This window comes from Rhinopithecus bieti, unplaced genomic scaffold (assembly GCF_001698545.2).
Source record: "Rhinopithecus bieti isolate Rb0 unplaced genomic scaffold, ASM169854v2 scaffold_8035, whole genome shotgun sequence".
In the NCBI taxonomy this organism is placed as follows: Eukaryota; Metazoa; Chordata; class Mammalia; order Primates; family Cercopithecidae; genus Rhinopithecus; species Rhinopithecus bieti.
In genome coordinates this window covers 14,354-39,598 of record NW_016806092.1, presented here as the reverse complement: position 1 = coordinate 39,598, position 25,245 = coordinate 14,354, and the positions used below count along the sequence as shown (strand labels likewise).

Here is a 25,245-nt window from a genome sequence, read left to right as displayed (position 1 = left end):
CTACAAAAGGAGCCTGTTATAAGTGCGGCAAGGCAGGACACTATGCCAACAGGTGTCCGCAAGGTCCCCGAGCCCCAACGCAGCCTTGCTATAAGTGCAAGGCATCAGGACATTGAGCCAGTGAATGTCCTAACCCTCATCCACCAGCAACCCCCTGCCCTGCTTTCCAGCAGGGAGGACACTGGAAGTCTGATTGCCCCACCCTGAGAACAGGTGCCACGTCTCAACGTGACCCCCTTTCCCAGGATCCTGGGAGCTCCTTCCAGCTCCTACATCTGGACGACGATAACTGAAGGTGCCGAGACTTGGGGACCCCCATCACCCTCGATGAGCCGCGGGTAACTCTCCTGGTAGCGGGTAAGACAATTTTTTAATCAACAGCGAGGCTACCTATTCTGTTTTGCCGTCCTTCTCTGGACCTAGCCTTCCATCCAATATCTCTGTAGTAGGAGTAGACGGAAAGCCATCCACTCCACTCCTTAATTGCTGCCTGGCTAACAACTACTTTGCGCACTCGTTCTTCATTATACCCTCATGCCCTACCCGCTTACTAGGCCGAGAAATCAGTTCAACTTTCCCCTACTTGCCTCAAATTTACTAAATTTTCTTAACTATTTCATACTCCCCAACCTTGCCAGGACCATCCTTCTGGGTTTTGCCCATATTCCAACAAATGCTTCCATTCCTCATTCCTATACTAATACTGTGCCTTATTTTATTCTTCATCCGTACGTCCAAATACCAACCATAGGCCCCGACCTTAACGCCGCCCCTTAACAGCAGGAAGTAGCCAGACGGGAAGAAGAAATTTGTGCAGGTTTTGATGTTGTACCTCCAACTGCAAAAGTTATGGGCACAGTACATGTTAAGCACTTATTTAAAAATGGAAAAAGCACTAAATTTTGGGGTAGAAGACATGAACAGAAATGTGTTCCTGATTGACAGCAGTCAGGTTCAGTACCATGCATGGCTTCAGGTATCCATTGAGGGTCATGGAACAAATCTCCCAGAGAAGGAGAGACTGCTGTATTAGAAAGCAATTTTAATTCTCAAAGTAAGTGTTGTCAAGCAGGAACTCAGGATCTTGTTATTTTTGACAGAAAGTTCCAAAGGGAAAGGAATGGCCTGCTAAGATAACAATAAATTTGGCTCTACTGTTTGTAGATCTATCTTACATATTCCCAGTTATCACCTCCTATTTTTTCTACTCTTCATTATATTACTTCTCTTTCTAATCTTCTCTACTGTTGTCTATACTGCTGTTAAAACCTGGGCATTCCTGAAATCAGAAGACATGAAATTCTCTCGACATTATCAAAATCATTTCAGATTGTTCTATGTTTATGAGTTTGTCTACCTGTATACTTCATGGGATATGAGTCAGTGTGGCACTTGAAGAGAAGTTCATGCTATTGCAATCAGTATTTTGTTTTGTTTATTTATTTATTTATTTATTTTTGAGACAGGGTTTCACTCTGTCGCCTAGACTGGAGTGCAGTGGCGGGATCTCAGCTCACTGCAACCTCCACCTCCCAGGCTCAAGCAATTCTCCTGCCTCAGCCTCCTGAGTAGCTGGGAATATAGGCCTGTGCCACTACACCCAGCTAGTTTTTGTGTTTTTAGTAGAGACGGGGTTTCACCGTGTTGGTCATGCTGGCCTTGAACTCCTGACCTCAAATGATCCACTCACCTTGGCCTCCCAAAGTGCTGGGATTACAAGTGTGAGCCACGGCGCTGGCCTGTATTTTATTTTTTCAATATGATTTTGCAAGAGAAAACATATAAGCAACTACTGCTCTAGGGTTAGACATAAATAGGTCCTGTTTTAGATATGAACGTGAACAAGAAAGGAAGTGCTTTAAACATAGTGCTATGTTTGAAATGTGAATGTAAAACATAATAATGAAGTAAGCCAAATATAACTAAAAAGTAAAGACTTAAATTTTAAAGAGATAGAATAATAAATGTACAATAATACAGCATAAGAGAATTCTTTTATGTTCAAAATCCAGAAATTATAAAAGAAAATAACTGATATATTCAACTACATAAAAGTTTAAAAAAAAAGAAAAATGGAAAAACTTCTATTGGCAAAGACATCAAAAAGAATATCTAAAGAAAAATGCCAAAGAGAAAATATTTGCAAGTAACATTGAAGGCAAAGGGCTAAATTAAAGGCAAACTCCTAGAAATAGGTAAGAAAATGGCTAACACCTAATAGAAAAGTGACCGAAATATTAGAAGGTAACACACAGGAAAGGAAATATAATAATTTTAAAAAGTGCTTTAAATGATATGTGAAAAAAGTCTCAGAGGTTGCTTTCTTGTTTTGTTGAATTCTAAGGACAACAGATTTGTAGTCCTTAAAGATGTTTTGTAATAGAAAACTTGAAATTTGCAAAAGAAAAAAATTTCTCATTTATGCTTTAGTGAAACCATACTGTAAAAATTTAATTGTAGGCTTAGAAATTAATTAAGCTTAATAAACTCACAGCATATCACCTTTCACAAATTAAATTATCATAATTTTTCTCCCACATGGAATGCTTTTCTTTATTTACTATGATAGAAAAAAAATTTCTCATAATTAACAAGTAAAGCAAAACAGGAAGTATAGTATCCTGGCATTAATGTGAGATTGTACATTTTAAAACATTTCTTCTATATCTTTATTTTCCTTGTAGTTTCAAGATGGAAGATTGTTATTTTGATGTTTCTTTCCATAAAGTATAATGTTGCATTGTTTATAGATCCTTTATGCTAGTATATGTAAACACTATTAGTAGTGGCTAGTTATTAATATTTCTATCTGGAATTAAAAAATGGTGTGGATTTCATGAATAAAATACATTCTCAAATCTGTTTCTCTTTAAGAAGATAATTCAAATTTCATTTGCCTTTTTTTTAGGAATACTACTGTACTGTAAACCATTGACTTTAGTATTTGTATAGCCGGTGGGCAGTAGGAGTGGGAGGAGGAAGAATGGAAATGACGAAAGGAAGGGGAAGACTATTTTGCCTTTAGTAGCCCATTGCTGACCTCCAAGCTGTGTAAAAAGAGAATCCTTAAGGAGATTGAAGAGAATGGTATTGGGGATCTTTTTTGAAAAGTGTCATCCATGAACTAGAGTGTGGGAGAGGGAGAAAGTAGGGAGTACAGCCTGACTCACACCTGGAAAGGCTGTTTTGTGTTTCCAGAATTTGAAAGGCAGAGGGCATGTGACTTTCCTGTCTGCCAGGTGAGGGCCTCACAGAAAAGAGATGAGTTGAATTGTCCTGAGAGGGGCTCTGTCCATGACGCTACCTGGAGGGTGGCTGATCCCAGCATGCGGATGAGCTGTCAGGAACCTGGGGTCGATGAGAGTGGCCAGGTAGAGGAGTTGTTATCTCTGGAATCATCTGTGAGAGGTGAGAGACCTGAGGATTGGGAGGATTCTCAAAATATTAATAAAGTTGCAGGGAGGCTTTGGACCTGCCACACCCAGACAGCACTGATACCAGAATCATTCATACAAAAATATATTTATGGAGTTCCGGCACTCTTCTAGACCCTGGGAACAGAGTAATGAACAAAACAAATCAAAGTCTTTGCTCTCATAAAGGCTACATTATAGAGACAAGAGACAGTCAGTAAACAACTAAAGTCTGTACTATGTCAGAAAGAAAATAAAACAGGATGAGAGCCTATAAAATGCTAATGTGGTATGGAATTTTAAACAGGCAACCAGGGAAAGTCATTGACATGGCCTTATTTCAGCAAAGATCTGAAGGAAGTAAAGTGATAAGCCAGGGCTGAATTCCTGATGGGGTCCAGCAAGCGCAGTGCCCCTGAGGTAGAGGTACCCCTGAAGGGTCTAGGGGACGACATTAGGAGCTCCGCCAGTGCGACTGGAGCTGAGCACTAAGGAGGAGACTAATTAGTAAGAGATAGGTTTAGAGATGTAGTCCAGGGCGAAATGGGGAGGGGCTTTGCCAGCCACGGTGCATACTTTGGACTTTTGTTTGAATTCTCAAGGATGGGAGCCATTAGAGGTTTTCAGTTAAGAGGTATAATATTCTGACCTTCATTTTGGAAGGTTTACTCCAGCTGCTGGATGGTAACAAGATAATAAGGGAACAAGTGGGGAAGCATGGAACCACTTGGGAGGCTCCTGCAATAATCTAAGTGAGAGTTGATGGTAACTTGGACCAGGGGTTTTTGTGGTAAAAGTGATGAGAAGTGGTTGAATTCCAGATGTATTTTGAAGGCTGAGCCAGCAGAATTTGTTGACAGATCAGTTGTGGGGTAGGAGAGGAAAAGAATTGAGTAATTTCAAAGCTTGTAGAACTGAAGGTTGAAATTACCATTAACTGAGATGGAGAACATCTGTGGGGAGAACGTAGCGAGGGGAAAGTTATCAGGAATGTTTACCAAACCAAACTTGGGTTCACCTGCCCAGTGCAGCTAAGCCAAACACTGGCATGGAGATTGCAGCAAAAGAAAATGAGGCATTTATTGCAGGGTGCCCAGCAGGGAGAATCAGGCAGCTCGTGCTTCAGAACTGAACTCTCCAACAGCTTATAGGTAAGGATTTCTAAAGGCAGGGAAGCAGAAGTTGCAGGCAAAGTCATAAATCAATACATGGAGCGTATACATGGGTTTGACTGAAAGAGGCTAGGTATCTTGAACCAGGGGCTACAAAACCATAGGTAGAGTCAAATATTTTCCAATTTGCGATTGGTTAATAAAGAGCAGCTTTATTTAAAATTTTGAAATCAGCAGAAAAGAATGTTAGCTCTGGCATGCGGGCATGGCTTTCTCCAGGTCCCTCAAGAAGAACTGGCTTTCTCCAGGTCCCTCAAGAGAACTTTAGAACAAACAATGGCGGTCAGAGTGCAGTCCTCAGTTCCTTTTGGTCTGAGGTCTGTGTGCTAGCAGATCCTTTTGGTGGGGGTCTGGGTTTGTGAAAAACAACACAGGGATATAATGCTAAGGTACTATATTTAGTTTCTATAGAGAACAAAAATCTCATTTTTCTAACTTCCTTGGTTATTGTTTTAAGCTACGATAACCTTCTTTCTTATTAAGTGGCTCATTTACTTCTCAGGACTAGCTATGTGCATGGACTTTCTCTCGAAGGAACTAAAGATTATCTTTTATTTCCATGCTTGGTGGGGCGGTGGTGGGGAGCAGGGGCGGCAGAAGCTCAGACCCCTACAAGGGGTCCCTGCTCCGTCTCAGGAGCTCAGTTTTAGAGGGTTAATTTGAGACATCTGTTAGACATTTAGATAGATATTTGTAATTGCATGTATGAGTCAAATTCAAGGGCAAGGGCAAGGTTGGCAATATAAATTTGGAAGTCTTCAACTTAGAGTTGGTCTTTAAAGCCATGAGACTGGATAAAGTCAGTCAGGGGAGGCATTTTGATAGACAAGTCCAAGTGCTGAGCCCTAGAACATTTCAACATTTAGAGGTGCAGGAGATGAGAAAGCACCAGCAATGGAGACTGGGAAGGAAAAGTCCAGGAGATTATAGCTCCATAATCAAGAAAAATCTTTATTCCTGGTACCTGTCCTCTCACTTCCTTACTGCAACCTTGAAAGTGCTCATAGTAGTTACCAGCTAGAAAGAAAGGACTGGAAAGATGGAAGAAAGAAGACACCATGCCCCTTCATTACCGAGGGCTTCTGAGCCTGGGGGATGCTCACCCTAGGAAGAAGGGAAGCTGTAACTGAATGAAAGATTAGGCTGTTAGATTTCAGTGGACATTTTGTTTATCTGAAGGGGATGGGAAAACCTTTGTGAATTGCATGAGATTTCCTAGGGTCAGGAGAGAATATGCAAAATGACTGTGGGAGAAATAGTTGCTTTCTGCTTGCACTCTGTCAGATTCAAATACCCATTACCATGTATTCTCTCATTTGACATGAAACTCTTCAAAACACTTTCAGCTTCATGACTTACCATCCTAAGTCTACAGGCAGAAGTTTAACTTCTGCATAAATCATCAAACAGCAGGTGCTCTTAGTAACTTAAGGAAAAGGGAATTTCAAATATGAAGGTTTTTGAAGTCTCATTGAAGACCTCTGAAGTGTTTGGGTGCACTTGAGAATTGTCCAGATGTGTAATGTGAATGTGTCTGTGCTGTTAGAGCACAGTTAGAGTGTGGTCCTAGTGAGGGTCAGCCACAGAATTGGTAGTCTCCCCGTTCAGCTATTTTGAATTTGTCGTTTTGCACAGAGAATGCTAGCGAATTACTTGTTGGATTTATGCAATTCCATCACCCCACCGAGAAGATCAAAGTATGTGGTTTACAAGCAAAGCATTAGGAGTGACTTCTCTCTGCTCATGCCTTCGCACATACACAACCTACTTTATGCATATATACAGATAGGTCTGTGTAGTTCAATATATGCAGCTACTTTTTAAATTTAAATAGGGTACATGTGAATGTAACCTGTCAAGAGAAAAAGGAAATCAATCAATAGTAAGAAAATTTAACTCTATGAATTTGAAGATTAACATTCTTTATAAAAAATTGCACATGTATGTGTTTCAGTGAATGAGGGTACCGTTTTCATTGAGTTTATTTCTTTTTATAGTAATAAGTATGAAACAGAGGCTAATGCTCATTTATATGCTAATTCTGTGGTGGAATGTAGGACGGATTTCTTTTTCATTTGGTGCCATTTATTTAGAAGATACAAAATAAATGATTTTTAGATGCATCGTTAGAGTAATGATAACAGACCAAGACTTCTTAAATTAATGTTCTTACTGCATTATGCCAAAATTCATTTTAAAATCCTCAGGATTTTATGATTATACTTTCATATACTGATACTTAATGGGAAAATATTAAATTTTCCCTATTAAATACTACATTCCAAGTTCTAAATTCTTGCAGCTTTGCCGAGTTCAAATAAGTATAGTAAATTTAACTTTGGAATTTCCTGAGTTTTGCGTTGCTGAATTTTTAGATTTTACCCAACATTAAGGGAGTCTTTCAATTTAACTTCCCTTTATTTAAAATGTTGAGGGCAATTATGAAAAGTGAGGAAGATTGGAGGAAAGAAATACTCTGGAGGACATGATTTTCACAGCTTGCCACAATATATTGTTAAAATATATTCCCCTGCAGAAGCTTAGTGTCATTATGTTAAGTCTTCAGTATTTTAAAACATAAATAACTTGATCTCACTTATCTTAAAGGTCTGTGTTTTATGTTTGAAGTTTGTCCTAATGTGTCTTAAATTTGGACTAACAAAGGGTGACAAAATACTTCCACTTGAACAAATTACCTCCCCCCGAAAAAGAGAGAGGGACAGAGAGAGAAAAAAAGAAAAAGAAAAAGAGAGAAAGAAAAACTACTGCTGGCAAATGGCTATGCTTTCCAAGAAATATTTGCTTTGGAATGCAGACCAAATATTTAAACTCATATTGTTTGACTATGTTACTAGTAACTTTTATGTATTTTGAAATAGAGATAGCTTTCAGACTGTTAAATGTTAAAAAGCACTGTGATGGAGCTGCCTCTTGCCACCATTATTACTTCATGCCTGAGTTACTGCAAATTAGTGTTTAGAAAGATGCAGTATTGATGTCAGGCCAAAAGGGAACCATTCATTACTTTGCTGCAGTAGTAGCCTTTCAAAAATGCAATTATTCAGCCTAAGTGAACAAAACTCTTAATTAAAAGTTCCCTTAGTTCCCATTAATGTTAACAAAGACTATCTGCAGTGTATTTCCTTAGACTAATAACAATAGAAAAGAGGGACAAGAAAGAATATATATTGTACTATAGTAAAATCCTGAAATAATGCAAAAATAATGATATAATGTGACAGACCACAGGCTTTTATCCTCTGCACAACCCTTGGTGTTTTCCATCATTCTAAAAAATACCCTTCCCTTTCTATCTTCTCCTTGGGTAACTGCCCTCGCTCTTCCTTCTTGTTCACATCAAACTTTGGAATTATCCCTAATCATTCTCTGTTTTCTTTCTTCTGATTTACTCCCAAACCCATTCTAATCTAGGGATTATTCTCACAAGTCAAGTGAAACTAATTTCATTGATGTCACTAGATGGACTTTTGCATTTTTTATCTTACCACAACATCCCTGTGGAGAAATCATGTATAAGCAGCTGTCTCCCAAAACTATAATGCAGCTCTCTCTTCTGAGTTACCTACGTTTGTATGCAGCCAACTGCCAGACACATATACTTTAAACATCCCACAATTATCTCAAACTCAACATACACAGACGGAGTCTTCAGCTCCACTACACCCACCCCACATGTATCTTATCATCATTTCTCATGTTCATCATGACAGTAATTGGCACAATTATTCATTCCCTTTCCCAAGTTATAAACCTGGGTACAAATCACCCATTTTATCACCAAGACATTTAGATGGAGTCTAAATATATTTCCTAAATATATTTTGAATTCATCCACTTCCCTGCCTTTGTCACTATTGTCTCTCTTCTAGATTTCTGAAACAGCTTTTCTTCAGGACTCCCATCTCCTACATGTTCCACTGCAATCCTTTCTCTACACTGCAGCGCAACTACCTTTCTAGATCACAAGTTTAGTCATGTCACTTTCCTACGTGGATCTCCTGTTTAAAATTCCTGCCTGATCGTTCTGTTCACCTCTCTAGCCTAACTTTTTTCCACTCATTCTGATTCAGACACAGGTAGATTTATTTAGTTTCTTCAATAAATTATGCTTTCTCTTGCCTTGTGATATGGTTTGGCTGTGTCCCCACCCAAATCTCACGTTGAGTTGCAATAATCCACGTGTGTCATGGGAGGGACCTGGTGGGAGGTAATTGAATCATGGTGGTGGATTTTCTCAAGCTGTTCTTCTGAGAGTCAGTAAGTCTTCTGAGATCTGGTGGTTTGATAAAGGGGAATTCCCTTACACATGCTCTCTTGGCTGCTACCATGTAAGATGAGACTTTGCTCCTCCTTTGTCTTCTGCCATAATTGTGAGGCCTCCCCAGCCATGTGGAACTGTGAGTTCACTAAACCTCTTTTCTTTATAAATTACCCAGCCTCGGGTATGTCTTTGTTAGCAGTGTGAGAATGGACTAATACATCTTGCCTTTGTGAGTGCTCTTCCCTCTGCCTGGAGAAGAATATTCCGTTTGATTTTCATGGCCTGTTTATCTGTTTCAATTTAACTGTCAGTTTCCCAGGGAAGTCTTTCCTGGCCCCTTTCTCTTCTGCATTCTCTCACTATCTTGTACTATTTTTGCTGTAGAATTTATCCCACCATGTTATCAGGTATAATCCCAGTCTCTTGGCCACCACTGATGGCTTCTGGAGAAGGAGTCCAAGTAGTTTCAGCTTAGCTCACTGCTTTTCAATAGTATTTGTGGTCCAAAGAAATATTTATATTTTATTTTGAAACCAACTGCATCTTTTGTTTGTTTGTTTTTCTCTTGTTATATGTCATCTGTCAGTGCTGTGTGTTTGGGAAAAAAGGATCGTATCAAAGCTTTTTGACTGGAAGTCAAAATCTGCATGTTTCAAAAGCTGTCCATGTGATTCTTACACACAGTAAAATTTTGTAACATCTGTACTCTATTTTACTCTCTTGAGAAGAGTAAAAGATATCTGACATGAACTTACTCAACCTCAGTTCTATTACTACATACTCATTTTCCATTTCCCCTGTCTTTGATGAAGTGTCTTCACATTTTTCCAGAGCAGAATGTTCCAGCTCTGCACATTAATTCCATCACCTTTCTGTACTCCTTTTAACTCTTGCCATTAGTTAGTTCATTTTCTAGTAGGGATCTCTTTTCTTTCCTGACTCTTCCTCTTTACCTACGAAGCCATCCTAAAACACATTAACCACAAAACCACTCTTTCATCTCTTTAGTCACTTTTCACTATACTATTTCTCGCTGCCTTTCTTCACTGCAAATTTTCCCAAATGCTTATGTATACCAGTGAGCTCAAGTTTCTACTTATTTCTTATCCTTTTGTAAAATTGCTTGTATTCCCTAGAATCCCTCATTGCATTTGGTGTTCTAGCTTATTGTTTCTTCTTAAATATTTTTCCTTAACATACTAGTTTCCTTTTGCTGCTGTAACATGTTGCCACAAACTTTGTGGCTTAAAACAACAGGTTTATTGTCTTACAATTCTAGAGATCAGAAGTCAGAATGGCCTAATCAAGCCCAAATCAAGGTGTTGGCAGGATTCATTCCTTTTGAAGTGTCTAGGGCACAATCCGTTTTTTTTTTTGCCTTTTCAAGTTTCTAGAGGCTGCCCTCATTCCTTGGCTTGTGGTCTCTTCTCTCTTTAAAGCCAGCAGTGTAGCATCTTCAAATCTGTCTCTGAATCTCACACTCTATTTCCTTGTTCTACTGATAAGGATTCTTGTAATTAAATTGGATAGAGGACCAGATAATCTAGGATTTTCTCTGCATCTCAAGATCAGCTGATTAACAACCATAATTCTCTTTGTCATGTAAGCTCACATACTGATAGGTTCTAAATATGATATCATTGGGTGCCTATTAGGCTGCCTACTGCTACTGACTTCCTTAAAATGTAATAGCTTTTCAGTAATACTGGTGATGCTGTTTTAACTTTACTTTATCTTCACTTGCTTCTTTTCTTTCATATGAATATGTCCCCTTAGGACTTATCTTTAACATTTTTCTTCTCGTGTGATCTCTTCATTTTATATTATTCATCTCAACTGATTTTATCCACGTTGATGGTTTCAACTGTCTGTATATACCCATAGATTCCAATCACCTTGCAAAGACCTCCTCTAGACAGTCAACAGTTTTTAGATATTAGTAACTCAAATTGTTGATCATGAAGCCATTAATTTTCCCAGAATGTATTTTTTAATTTACTGATTTTATTAATATTAGCTCAATAATGAAAGTTACTGCTGTTTTCCCCTATTCTTGCTTTTACTTTCAGGATATTTTTTCATGTATTCTTTTCTTTCCCTGTCCCACCTTCATTAGCTGGAATTGAGACCATGCCATCATCCCTACTGTCCCTGACCTATCAGCCCTAATCATCTTGATCGACACTAGTAGATGTCTTTGCCTAAAGTGAAGTTCTGATCACTCCCCTTGCCTGCTTAATGATTCGGTCACTCCTCTTTGCCTATAATGCAAGGACAGATTAAGGAAAATGGCATTGTAGGCGCGTCACTTAACTTTCTGGTTTTATTGTTTTCTAAGTAAATGCCCTCAGGTCATGGGAAACTGCCCATTTCTCATCCATGCCTTGTAATTGGCTACCTCCACACTTTAGCTATAGTATTTCCACTGTCTGGAAGAACTCCACCCTCCTGTCTCCCCTGCTTACCAAAGTTTCACCCCATTCTTTAGGGGCCTTTATCAATCAGTTACTATGTCTGCCAAGAACTTTTGCTGATTCTCATGATTGAATTGAGATAGCATGTTGTTAGTCTTCTTTGATGGAATAAATCATATTGTGCCTTGTTTCAGAAATTTAGGTATTTGGTATGTGGCAAATCAAAGGCCTTTCTAATTAGCAATTACTTAATGAGTTCATGAATGAATACTATATGCCCAATCAATATCTGTTTATTTGATTTCTTTAAAGAAGAGAGGTTGAGAGTTTTAAACAATGAATAGCATCATTTTCATTAACTATTGTTTATTTTTATTTCAAACAAAATATTTATTTGAGAGATATACCCTTTTATGGCCATTTAGTTCACATCAGTAAGCTAAATTTTCAATGTGTTTAAATTTCAGTCTGATTCAACCTTTTTCTATAAAAAATATCTTTGATCAATGATTGTACTATAGGTAAAACTAACATTTGCTTATCGAAGCTGAAGGTAAAACAATGATAATTCAAAAATTTCATGACTATCCTTGCCAGCTTTGATGTATACTCTTATGCTGTATGGAAAAAAAATCAAAAGAAGATCCTGGGGATTACGTCAAGAAAAAAATCCAGCCCCATATAGAAAAGACTATACATCATTGTCAGTTATCAAATTTAGTCCCATATAAAAAGAATTGTACATTGGCTGGGCATAGTGGCTCACGCCTGTAATCCCAGCACTTTGGGAGGCCAAGGTGGGCGGATCACCTGAGGTTGAGAGTTCGAGACCAACCTGACCAACAAGAAGAAACCTCGTCTCTACTAAAAACACAAAATTAGCCAGGCATGGTGGTGCATGGCTGTAATCTATGCTATTCGGGAGGCTGAGGCAGGCGAATCACTTGAACCCGGGAAGCAGAAGTTGTGGTGAGCCGAGATCGTGCCATTGCACTCCAGCCTGGGCAACAAGAGCAAAACTCCATCTCAAAAAAAAGAAAAAGAATTATACATCATTATTAATTGAGAATTATCTCAGGAATGCCAGATTGGTTCATCATCTGAAAATTAAATCATGTAATATATTATTTAAGTAAAAGACAAAAGCCATGGTCACCTCAATATATGCAAAAAACCAAAAACATTTGAAAAAAACCCAATACCCTTGTATTATAACAATGATCAGAAAATTAAGAATAGAAAGGAAAAAAAATAAGAATAGAAAGGAACTTTCTCCACTTGATAGAGGGCATCTATGAAAAACTACAACTAACAACATACTTACTGGTGAAAGAATTAATGCTTTCCCTAAGACTGGGCAGAAGATGGATGTCTACTCTCACCATTTCTCTTCAACATTGTACTACAGGTTCTAGCCAAGGCAATTATGCAATTAGGTAAATAAAAGGTAACCAGACTGGAAAAAAAGAAGTAAAACTATCTCTACTTGTAGACAACACATGTTTAGTGGACAAGGTAACAACTGAAGTGAATAAGGTATCCACTGAAGTGGCTATGGTGTTCTCTAAAAACTGTTAGAACCAATGAATGATTTAAGCAAAGTTGCAATTGTACAAGATCAATATACAAAAATGAATGTTATTTTTATACTGGCAGTGAATATTCTGAAAATGAAATTAAGAAAAGAATTTTATTAATAATAGGATTAAAAGAATAAATGGATTAGGAATAAATTTAGCAGAGAAAGTGATAGATTTGTGCACTGAAAGCTGTAAAGCCTTGTTAAATTAAGAATGATCTAAATACATAGAAATATACACCATGCTTAAGATTGAAAGACTTAATACTGTTAAGATGGCAGTACTCTCCAAATCAATCTATAAATGCAACACAATCTCTGTCAAAATTGAAGCTTGCTCTTTTGCAGAAATTGAAGAACTAATCCTAAAGTTCATATGGATCCAAAATACACATTTTTCATACCAGCACACAGAATATTCTCCAGGTTAGAGACCATACGTTAGGCCACAAAACAAGTCTCAACAAATGTTTTAAAAATCAAAATCATACCACATATCTTCTCGGATCGCAATAGAATAAAACAAGAAATCAATAAGAAGAAAACATTGAAAATTTACAAATACATGGAAATTCAATAACATGCTCCTAAATGACCACTGAAGAATGAAATCAATGGGTCAATGAAGAAATGAATAAGGAAATTTAAAAAATTTCTTGAAACAAATGAAAATGGAAACACAACATACCAAAACCTATGTTATACAACAAAAGTAATGCTAAGAGGGAAGTTTGTAGCAATAAATACCTGGGTTAGAAAAAGTACAAAGATTTTAAGTAAAACAATTAATGATGCACCTCAAAGCAATAGAAAAGCAAGAACAATCCAAACCCAAAATTAGTGGAAGGAAAGAAATAATGATCAGAGCAAAACTAAGCAAAATAGAGACTGAAAAAACAATACAAAGGATCAACAAAATGAGAAGTTGATTTTCCTGAAAAGATAAACATTATCGATAAACTGCTAGTTAGACTAATCAATAAAAAAGAGAGATGACTAACAAAATTAGTTGAGATGAGTAAACAAAATTAGAAACGAAAAAGGAGACATAACAACTGATACCACAGAAATGCAAAAGATTATTAAAGACTATTATGATCAATTATACACTAACAAACTGGAAAGTCTAGAAGAAGTGGACACGTACAACCTACCAAGATTGAATCAGGAAGAAATTGAAAACTGGAACAAGCTAATATAAGCAATGAGACTGAATCAGTACTAAAACATCTCCCAAGAAAGAAAAGCCCAGGATTGGATGGATTCACTGCCAAATTCTACCAAACTTACCAAGAAGAACTGACTCCAATTCTCCTCAAACTATTTCCAAAAAAATTTAAGAGGAGAGTATTGTCCTTAATGTGTTCTACAAAACCAGACGAGGACACAACAGTGACAAAAAAAAACTACAGGCCAATATTCCTGATGAACATGATGTAAAAATCCTCAACAAAATAGTAGCAAACTGAATCCAACAGCACACAAAAAAGATAACACAACACAATCAAATGAGATTTATACCAGAGATGCAAGGATAGTTCAACATATGCAGATCCATAAACATTATACATGACATCAGCAGAATGAAGGACAAAAACCGTATGATCATCTCAATAGATGCAGAAAAACCATTTGATAAAATCCATCATCCCTTCATGAAAAATCCCTCCACAAACTGCATAGAGGGAACATACCTCAGCGTTATAAAGGCCATGTATGACACACTCACAGATAACACCATGCTCAATGGGGAAAAGCTGAAAGCCTTTCCTCCAAGAACTGGAATAAGACAATGATGACTACGTTCACCACTTATATTAAACAGACTACAGAAGTCCTAGTCAGAGCAATCAGATAAGAGAAAGAAAAGGCATACAAATTAGAAAAGAGGAAGTCAAATTGTCTCTCTTTGCAGATGACATGATCTTATATTTAGAAATCCTAAAAATTGTACCAAAAACTCTTAGATCTGATAAATAAATTCAGTAAATTTTCAGGATAAAATAATCAACATACAAAATCAGTAGCATTTCTATACACAAATAATGAAATAGCTAAAAAAAAGGAACTCAGGAAGGTAATTCTGTTTACCATAGCTGCAAAAACAATGACAAAATACCTAAGAATAAATTTAACTGAGGAGGTGAATTCTTCCATAAAGAAAACTGCAAAACACTTATAAAATAAATTTAAGAGGACACAAACAAATGGAAAGACATCCCATGCTTATAGATCAGAAGAATTAATATTATTAAAATGATCATATTACCCAAAACAATCTTCAGATTCAGTGCATTCCCTATCAAAATATGAATGTCATTTTTCACAGAATTAGAAAAAGCAATCCTAAAATTCCTATAGAATCAATGGAGGCATCACACTCACCTGACTTCAAAAATATATTACAAGGCTGTAGTAACCAAAACAGCATGGTACTTGCATAAAAACAGATACTAGACCAGTGGAACAGAATAGAGAACCCAGAAATAAATCCACCTATTTTCAGTCAACTGATTTTTACCAAACGTACCAAGAACACATTGAGGAATGGACATCGTTTTCAATAAACGGTGCTGGGAAAACTGGATATCCAAATGCAGAAGAATGGAACTAGACCCCTATCTCTCACCATATACAAAAATTAACTCAAGATGGATTAAAACCTAAACATAAGACCTGAAATGGTAAAACTACTAGAAGAAGGCATATGGGAAACACTCCAGGACATTGTCTTGGCAAGTATTTTATGACTACGACTCAAAAGCACAGGCAACAAAAACAAAAATTGACAAATGGGACTCTATTAAACTAAAAAGCTTTTGCACAGCAAAGAAACAATCCACAGAGTGAAGAGTTAGTCCTGTTAAGTTGAATAAAATATTTACAAACTATGGGGCTGGGCGCAGTGGCTCATGCCTATAATCCCAACACTTTGGGAGGCTGAGGCAGGCAGATCACCTGAGTTCGGGAATTTGAGACCAGCCTGATCAATGTGGAGAAACGTGGAGAAACCCTGTCTCTACTAAAAAAATACAAAATTATTTGAATGTGGTGGCGCATGCCTATAATCCCAGCTACTTGGGAGACTGAGGCAGGAGAATTGCTTGAACTGGGAGGTGGAGGTTGTGGTGAGCCGAGATCGTACCATTGCACCACAGCCTGGGCAACAAGAGCAAAACTCCATCTAAAAAAAAAAAGTGCAAACTATGGAGATTCTCAGAAGGTCATACAAATGAAAAAATGCTCAGTATTACTAATCACAAGAGACATGCAAATCAAAATTACAATGAGATATCATCTTATTCCAGTTAAAATCACTATTATTAAAAAGACAGAAAATAACAGATGCTGGTGAGGATGTGGTGGTACCACCCTGTTGGTGGTAATGTAAATTGGTACAACCAATATGGAAAACAGTATGAATATTTCTCAAAAAATTGCAAATAAAACTCCCATGTGATTCAGCAATTCCACTACAGAGCATTTATTCAAAGGAAATTATTATATCAACGGGACACCTGCACCATCATGTTTATAGCAGCACTCTTCACCAGAGCAAAGATATGGAATCCACCTAAGCATTCATCACTGGATGAATGGATTAAAAAATGTGATTATATATACACAATGAAATACTACTTGGTTATAAAAAAAGAATAAAATACTGTCAACTGCAGCAACATGGGTAGAACTGGAGGGTATTTATGTTAAGTGACATGAGTTAGGCACGTATAGAAAGTATTTCATGATCTCATTCAGACGTTGATAAAAGTTGATCTCGTGGAGTGAGAGAGTAGAATAAGAGTTACCAAAGGTTGGGAAGGATGTTTGACCATAGTGGAGGATGAAGAGAAGTTACTTAATGGGTATAAACATACAGTTAGATAGAAGGAATAAGTTTCAATGTTTGATAACAGAGTAGAGTGACTATAGTTAACAACAAGGTATTTTATATTTCAAAATAACTAGAAGAGGGGACTTGAAATATTTTTAACACACTGAAATGATAGTCAAGATGTGAGGGATACCCTAAATGCCCTGACTTGATCATTACACATTCTATGCATGTAACTAAATGTCACATGTCCCATAAAAATGTACAAATATTATATATTAATGAAAACTTTTTTAAAAAGTTCACATGAAAATTGAGAGGCAAATCATAAAACGTGTGGGACATATGTAAAGAATTTTGTAACTCATTAGTTAAAAACATAAGTAACTTAATTAAAAACTGGGCAAAGGAATTGAGCAGATATTTCTCCAAAGACGATATGCAAAAGGCAAATAAGCACATGGAAATGGCTCATCACTATTAACCATTAGGAAAATGCAAACCAAGTTATAATATGATACCACTTCACACCTACAAGCAAAAAGAAAGCAGATAATAATGAATGAAGGCGAGGATGTGGTGTATATGAGGAAAAACCCTCATACATTGCTAGTGGGGATGTAAATTATTACAGCTGCTTTGAAAAACAATTTGTCAGTTCCTCAACAAGTTAAACATAGAATTACCATAGGACTCAGCAATTCCACTTCTAGGTATATATCTAAGATAAATGAAAACATATGTCTACACAAAATGAATACCTGAATGTTCATGGCAACTTTATTTATAATAACCAAAAATTAAAAAATGGAAATAACCCAAGTATTCATTGACTGATGAATGGATAAACTGTGGTATATCCACACAACAGAATATTATTTAGCAATTAAAAGGAATGAAGTGCTGATACATGCCCCAACATGAATGAACCTTGAAAACATAAACTAAGTGAAAGAAGCCAGACACAAAGAACCACATATTTTATGATTCTATTTATATGAAATGTCCAGAATAAACAAATGTATAGAAACAGAAATGAGATCAGTGGTTGCCTAGGGCTTGGAGAGGAGTAGGAAGAATGATTGCTAATAGGCTGGAATTTCCTTTGGGGGGATGAAAATGTTCTGAAATCAGTTTGTAGTTATGGCTGCATAACTATAACTTGTGACTATACTAAAATCATCTGAGTTTTACACTTTATATGTGTGAATTGTGTGGCATTTGAATCATATCTCAGTAAAGCTGCTTATAAATATACAATAAAATTCTGAGTACAGTTGATACACACCATGCTTTTGAAATCTGAAAAGAGGAAAGCAGACATCAATTTTCTATTGCAATTTATAATATTGATATTGCCTGTTGTCTTTAGAAAAACTGGAAATAGGTAGCAAATTATTGCACTTAACACTTCAATCATGAATTTTCCTAATGTCAAACAGTATACAAATAAGTAGTTCAGTGTATGCAAAATATACTTCCTTTTTTCTATATCAAAAGACATTTTACAGAATATTCCAAATATGTATAGTTCTTGGTATCAATGGAAACAAAATGTTCTAAGAACACGTTTTTAAAACAAAATTTCTTGTTTTATTTATACTAAGTTTCTGTAACATAATTGTTACATGGACGGCTTTTTTCTGTGACATGTACCTATAAGAATGGACATTCTCTCTAGGGTGTTCTTCTTAGAATTCAGTGATATCCGAGATCACGTTATCACTACTTATCAAATTATTCATTATATTCTGTTTAGTGTAAGATTTACAGGAAATGTTGGTTGACAAATACGAGGTTATGTGGTTTGGCAGTCAGAAATCTGTCAGATGGTTTTGTTTAGATTGGATTTCCTTTTTTAAAAAAAAAATCTATGTTCAGAGTCTTCACATTACCAAAGACCTCCCAGTCTTTCTCTTTTTTTTGCCCTTTGAAGTCACACTTGNTTTTTTTTTTTTTTAAAACAAAATTTCTTGTTTTATTTATACTAAGTTTCTGTAACATAATTGTTACATGGACGGCTTTTTTCTGTGACATGTACCTATAAGAATGGACATTCTCTCTAGGGTGTTCTTCTTAGAATTCAGTGATATCCGAGATCACGTTATCACTACTTATCAAATTATTCATTATATTCTGTTTAGTGTAAGATTTACAGGAAATGTTGGTTGACAAATACGAGGTTATGTGGTTTGGCAGTCAGAAATCTGTCAGATGGTTTTGTTTAGATTGGATTTCCTTTTTTAAAAAAAAAATCTATGTTCAGAGTCTTCACATTACCAAAGACCTCCCAGTCTTTCTCTTTTTTTTGCCCTTTGAAGTCACACTTGACAATCCCCCTGTTTCCACAGTGATCTTCCTCCGCCTGCATTCTTCACCTTCTTCCTCCTTCCTCCATGATCCTTCCTTCCCAGACTCCTGTTCTGCTTTTCTTCCTCTGACTTTTTCTTAGATGTTGATGAGTATCATGGTTCCCTCCTTCAATTCTGGTCTTTTCATTTATCTTCTTTGGAAATCTCATATGTTGCCATAACTTCAAAGGCAATCTTTATACTTGGTGATAAACCACAAATGTCCATCTTTGTAACTTACCGCTTTGCTAAGTTTCATACCCAGATTTTTAGCTCTGTAGATTAGAATTTTTACTGGTTTCTTTCAGACATCTCAGGATCAAAATGTCCAAAGCTCAACTTAACTGTAAAACGTGTTCTTCCATTTGTGTTCCATTCTCTGTTAATAGCACTATGTCATCATCCTTGTCAATCAAAATAGTAGCATGAGATTTCTTTCTGGTGGCAAAGTCCTTCCTGTTGATTTTTCCTTCAAATTATCTCCTGAATATATGTTCCCTTCCTCATCATAAAGCCTTTACTTCAAGCTCTCGACATTTATTCCCGGACTATTATATCATCTGTCCACATTAAACATAAGGACTGTGTTTCTAAAATATTGATTTGCTTATGTAATTCTTTTGTTTAAACTCCTTCATAGACACTATTCATCACCTTCAGAATAAAAGCCACAGTCCCTGGCTTGGCTCTTCAGGATTTAGTATAAGCCTAACTAGCTAAGCTTATTGTCCATCCATTTCCCAGCTATTCTGGTACACTCTGCGTTCTTCAACTGTGGTGTATTTTCAGACCCAGTTGCCCATGCTGTTTGTTGTTGTTGTTGTTGTTTATTAGTTGGAAGCTAACTTCACTCCACTGGCCACACAAATTGGTTCAGGACTCCAGGCCTGTACCAATCAGAACATTTTCCTGTCCAGAGGAATCATTCAAAAATTAGCATGTGACCCAATTCAAGACATTAGGACAAAAGAGAAGATTTTCTGGGGGCTTCTAGAAAAGGTTTTCTTCCTCTCAGGACAGAGCACTGGAAAAGACACTCTCTTCCACTAGATGTCCCAGTCAAAGGAATAGCCTAAACCTGCTGTATGCATTTTGCTCCCATCAGGGAAGGCAGCTCAAGTCAAAATACAGAGGAAGGCCTAACTGAACATATCTCACAGAAACTGAGCCAGACACATTGGTTGAAACCGCTTCTGGACTTCAGATATGACAGCTATTAAATTTCTGATTTATATCAGTTTAAATCAGTTTTTCTGATATTTGCAGACCAAAGCTACAAACTGATATAGTTTCAGAAAAGGTCAAGGAGAGATGGGTGGCAGTATATTCAGTGTGCAGAACATGGATGCAACCAATTCCCATTGTTAAGACTCTGCTTTTTCCCATGAGCAGACGTGTCATCTTTAGGCACACTTATTTATACATAGGTAACATATGCTTTATATTTGTGGAGATACTACTTCCAAATCTGATTATGACATACAGTATTGAAGAACTAATATTCAAAAGAGCTAAATGCATGTATCCTTCTGAACATAAGTGTTAATGCTAAACTTAAATTGATGGATAAACACTGTGGTACAGACAGGAGGCAGGGAAATCCTGGGTCAAAGACAGGGGTGGGGGTCCCTGGCAGGGCTCCACCCTCAAGCCTGGACCTGTGACCCTAAATGAGAACATGAATTCCTGTTTTCCTGCCCAAATGTTGCCTTTTCCAAAACCACCCTGGTCTGCCACACCCCCTACCCTGTACCCATAAAAACCCCAAGCTCCACTGGCAAAGGAGCAGAGCAGAGCACCATGGCAAGGGAGGAGAGAGGAAGCGTCTGAATGTTAAGAGAAGAGGCAGCTGGACATCAGAGACTGCAGTTGGAGAGGAGTTCAGGTAGGGATGGCCAAACTCCAGGGGAAGATGATCTTCCCACCCCATCCCCTTTCCAGCTCCCCATCCCACTGAAAGCCACTTCCATTGCTCAATAAAATCCTCTGCATACACCATCCTTCAATTCCTTCACTTGACCTGATTCTCCCTGGATGCCAGACAAGAATTTGGGACACACTAGGCACTGAGCTTTTTAACATTTAAGCCATCTGTGAATGGCAAAGCTAAAAGAGCATTGTTTGTAACAGACACCTTCTGGGGTTCCGGAGGTCGCCAGCAACACCTAGACACTGCCGTGGGCTGGTACAGGATTTGTTCTGCCAGCATCCGGAAACACTCACCCTGGCTCCTGCACCTGCTCACCTATGTGCTCCCCTCCTGCAAAGGGTTTGAGGATGGCAGCCAAGTAAACAAGCCACCCCTGTCTCAAGTCCCGCGAGGGGCTCAAGGGAACTCTCCCGCCTCAACTGGGCATCACTGTATTAAAATGCAGGGGTTTTGGTCAGTATTTTGGGGTTTTGTTGTTGTTATTGTTTTAAAAAAAGCACCTTATTTTTTTATTTTTAAAATATGGTAGATGTCTAGCCCAAAATAAAAGCATTTCTATTTTTTATACAAAATGGAGAGTCTTTTATATATAATTATTTTGAAGCTAACCTTTTAGGGTTCCTACTCAATTATAAGGAGAATTGTGAAACACATAGGTTTTTTTTTTTTGCACAATAAAATTTTTAACACAAAAACCACAAATTTTATGTCATTCCACATGTTCTTCTGTGTCCCAGATTTTTTTCTCCAAAAAAAGAAAATGCCAAACATCTTTTAATTTTCTATTCTTTTTATTGTCAGGAAGAGTTTTAAGACTAGGGCATAGGGAAGTTCTTTATTATGAAAGGAAATGCCTAGAAATAAAAGCCAATGTTTAAATGAAGAAGTAGAGTCTCTTAATGTTTAATATTTTGCATAAATCCTGGGCTCCATAAGCACCTCGATAATTCATATAATTTTAGATGTTAAGAGAGTGAGAAGGCAAGTTTTAGTTCTTCACTTTTTTAATGCTTGCTTTATCTTGTATCCTTCTTTTCTTTCTTTTCTTTTTCTCTTCCTTATCCAGAGGTGATGATAAGTTTATGTTGTAATTAAAGTACAGCTGTTTAGTTTCATCTCTTCTGAATCCATGCTCAGTTGTATTAAGATGCACTGCACTAAGATAGCAACACAGGATGCAACAGGTTCTAATTTTGCACACATGGTTTTATTTTGTTGGATTAAGTCTGATGGCAGCTCTTTGACCACATTTTGTATTTACTCCTCATGTAGTCAATTCATGTTAGAATTCTGATCTCTCTTGGGAAATTGGTAGATTTTTGATTTGTACCTCTGTGTTTTCAGTGGCTAAGTGTTAAGCCTCAAATGAAGATACTGTTTCAGAGAATGTCTGAATCTGGTAACTTTTTTTATAAGAACATACCAAGAAAACACACGTTTTTTATTTCATGATAAAGTTATTTGTCATGATAAAGCTTCTATCATGATAAAATTATTCATCATGATTAAAGCTTCTTTCATGATAAAGTTATTTCATGATAAAGCTTGTAGGCAAGAGTGACTTGTCAGAATAAATGGAAAAAAATAATGAATAGACCAATAAAAGAATGTAAGAAAGGCATTGGCAACCTTTTCTTTTAAGTGTGGGATTAAAATATTTTATGTGTTTGTAATAAGAATATAATTATTTTTCCTTTTTTATTGGACATTTTAAAAAAACAAATGTAACTGAAAAAAGAGAAACTAAAAGTCAGCTTACTTTGACTTTTCAGTAATTATCTATATGCATGGCTCTTATTGTTGTTTGTTCTAGTTACTGGCTTTGCTACCTCTGTTCCTTAAAAAAGACGGCCACCTCCCAGGATTTTGGCTGAATTTTTCTCACAATGACTCATTTCCTTTTTAAATGTATTAGCAATTAGCTCCCAGTTATCCCTAATTGCAGCTTTGTTAGACTTTCCACCTCTCTCTGCTTACTGAACTAGAAGAGAAGTACATTAAAAGTTTATATAAATGACTGGGTTTTCTGCTTTAGGGATAATTTTTAAGAAAGCAGACTTTTCATTAATGGGAAAGGAAATAGACTATTTCCAGCATTGAGTATGCTGAATGGGTAACTGTAGGGAGGTACAATAGGAAAACTGGACACTTCCCAAAGCCTCCCAAGGAGGCTTTTTTGCCCTTTACCATGTTTCTGTATTATTTTAGATTAAAGTTATTCCCAGAATGTCAAATACACCCATATTCAAATGTAAGTACAAAAACATGTCCTGAAGCCAAGTTTAAAAAAAAAGTTATTTGCCACTCTTCATTGCTTCAAATAGTGTGAAAATTAGTTATACATTTTCAAATACAGTTATTCTGTATTTTAAAATGTAATCCATTTATGTGTTTTTCAAGGCTCTAGTAGGATAATTCCCTAGTTGATGTAGAATGGAAACTAAAACATTGACATCTTTACTTATTTCCAATTTAAATTGCATTTTTAAAAAAGGATATGGAGTTCTGCTTTAGTTGGCCTTGTTTTAACTGCCATGGGAGTTTACTTTCATCTCAGTTCCCATAGATATGTGTGAGAAATTCTTTGGGGCCTGAAACAAGAGTATCTTCAGGGTTATATGATCTGACCTAATCAACCATGAATGCTCTCAGACTCTTAAAAAAAAAATCTCTTTTAAAAGCTATTTAATGAAGGCCTCTCTCAATCATCTTCTCCTTCTTCCCTTGATTAGACATTGATGAGTGCAGCATCATTCCTGGGATATGTGAAACTGGCGAATGTTCCAACACCGTGGGAAGCTATTTTTGTGTTTGTCCACGTGGATATGTAACCTCAACAGATGGCTCTCGGTGCATCGGTAAGCCTCGCATTTTGAAGGCTCAATACACTGGGTCTTTATAATGACAAAACAGCCCAAACAGGCATGAAGATGGCAATGATTCTAAAATATTGAGGAAATGGCTGAATGAGTTGTTTAATGTAAACCGTACCAGTATTGAGGGACTGATAGACCAAGTATTCTTTGCAAAGACTTCAGTTTCAGAAGCCAACTGAGTTTGTTTTATGTTGTCAGAGTCATTTTGGGAATAAAGAAAGACACAAAGGCATGAGAAAAATTTTTTAAAATCTGCTTTGGGAGACAGAATGCAGTAATTAAAGGTTCTTTTGTTGCTATGAATCATGAATGTAGTCAACATCTTATTTAGTTAGAACTTGTTTATTCTATTGAAAATAGTTACTATACAAAAAAGACACCTTTAATTTTGTGTTTAAATATATTCAAATTAAAACCATTGTATACTCTCCCTTATTTATTTAGAAAGATGAAATAGTGCTTCACAGTCATGGCAAAGGTAATCTGTTATTGAGCAAGGCTTAGACATTTGTCTTATTGTGAGCATAGAGATTATGAAGTGTCTTTTGATACATAATCACAGCACAGTGAGCTAACCTCACATTTCTCTTCCTGAGCATTTAACCTAGTCTGTTCCAATTTTAAGCTGACAATAGGTAGAAAGAGAGGAAAACAGGTGCACTGTTAGCTTTACTGGCACTAAAGATTCATGTAGTGCAGGAATTAGGGCAATTAATCCAATACTTAAAGAATGGTGTTGTTTTGTCCACTAGAGGGTGACAGTTTGGGCAGTGTCTCTGTCTCTCCCCAAACCAGGCAGTTAGTATGTCAGCAAGCTAACTGCCAGAATCTCTGTAGGTCTTCATGATTCCCTAATGATTCTCATGCGCCCAAGAGAAATGGGTTGATGAGATGGAAATACAGAGTCAAGGATGTAAGCTAGAAGTCCTAGGCCGCCAATAAAAGGACTGTGGCCTGAATGTATTTGATTAAATGTACTGATATATCAGGTCATCCAACAGTGAACATAAGAGATACAAATCCTGCCTTCAGAATGCCATATTGTCATCATAAATAACAGTCGAAGCCTAGTAATAGAAGAAACAGTATTAGTAGTAAAAATAACAGCTATCATTTAAGATATTACACACACCGTGTGTGAGGCACTGGGCTTCTCCACTACCTCATTATCTCATAGCTGTGAAGAGTCAGGCAAGCTACCATCTTCTCTATACTTCAGTTTCTTCTAATAAGTGTCCAATAAAATATTCTTCATTATTATTCTTATTAAGAGGAGCAGAAGGATATGCCTGCTCTGGACCTATATAATATGTCATATGGTCCTTATAGTAGCCCTGTGAGATAAGTATAGTTACTCCAAATTTACAGATAAAAGAAATATGTTTAGAGAGGT

The 25,245-nt window shown here is 36.8% G+C and overlaps 1 protein-coding gene across 1 annotated transcript in view; it reads left to right on the top strand.

Moving 5' to 3' along the window:
• LOC108531338 (fibrillin-2) overlaps positions 1-25,245 on the top strand; it is a gene marked incomplete at its 3' end in the record, with an annotated part of 148,944 nt that overhangs the window by 110,374 nt on the left and 13,325 nt on the right. Inside the window, exon 13 of the mRNA XM_017874728.1 lies at positions 23,709-23,834. Within this exon, the coding sequence (XP_017730217.1) occupies positions 23,709-23,834 (126 nt within the window). The remainder of the gene's footprint in view (positions 1-23,708; positions 23,835-25,245) is intronic.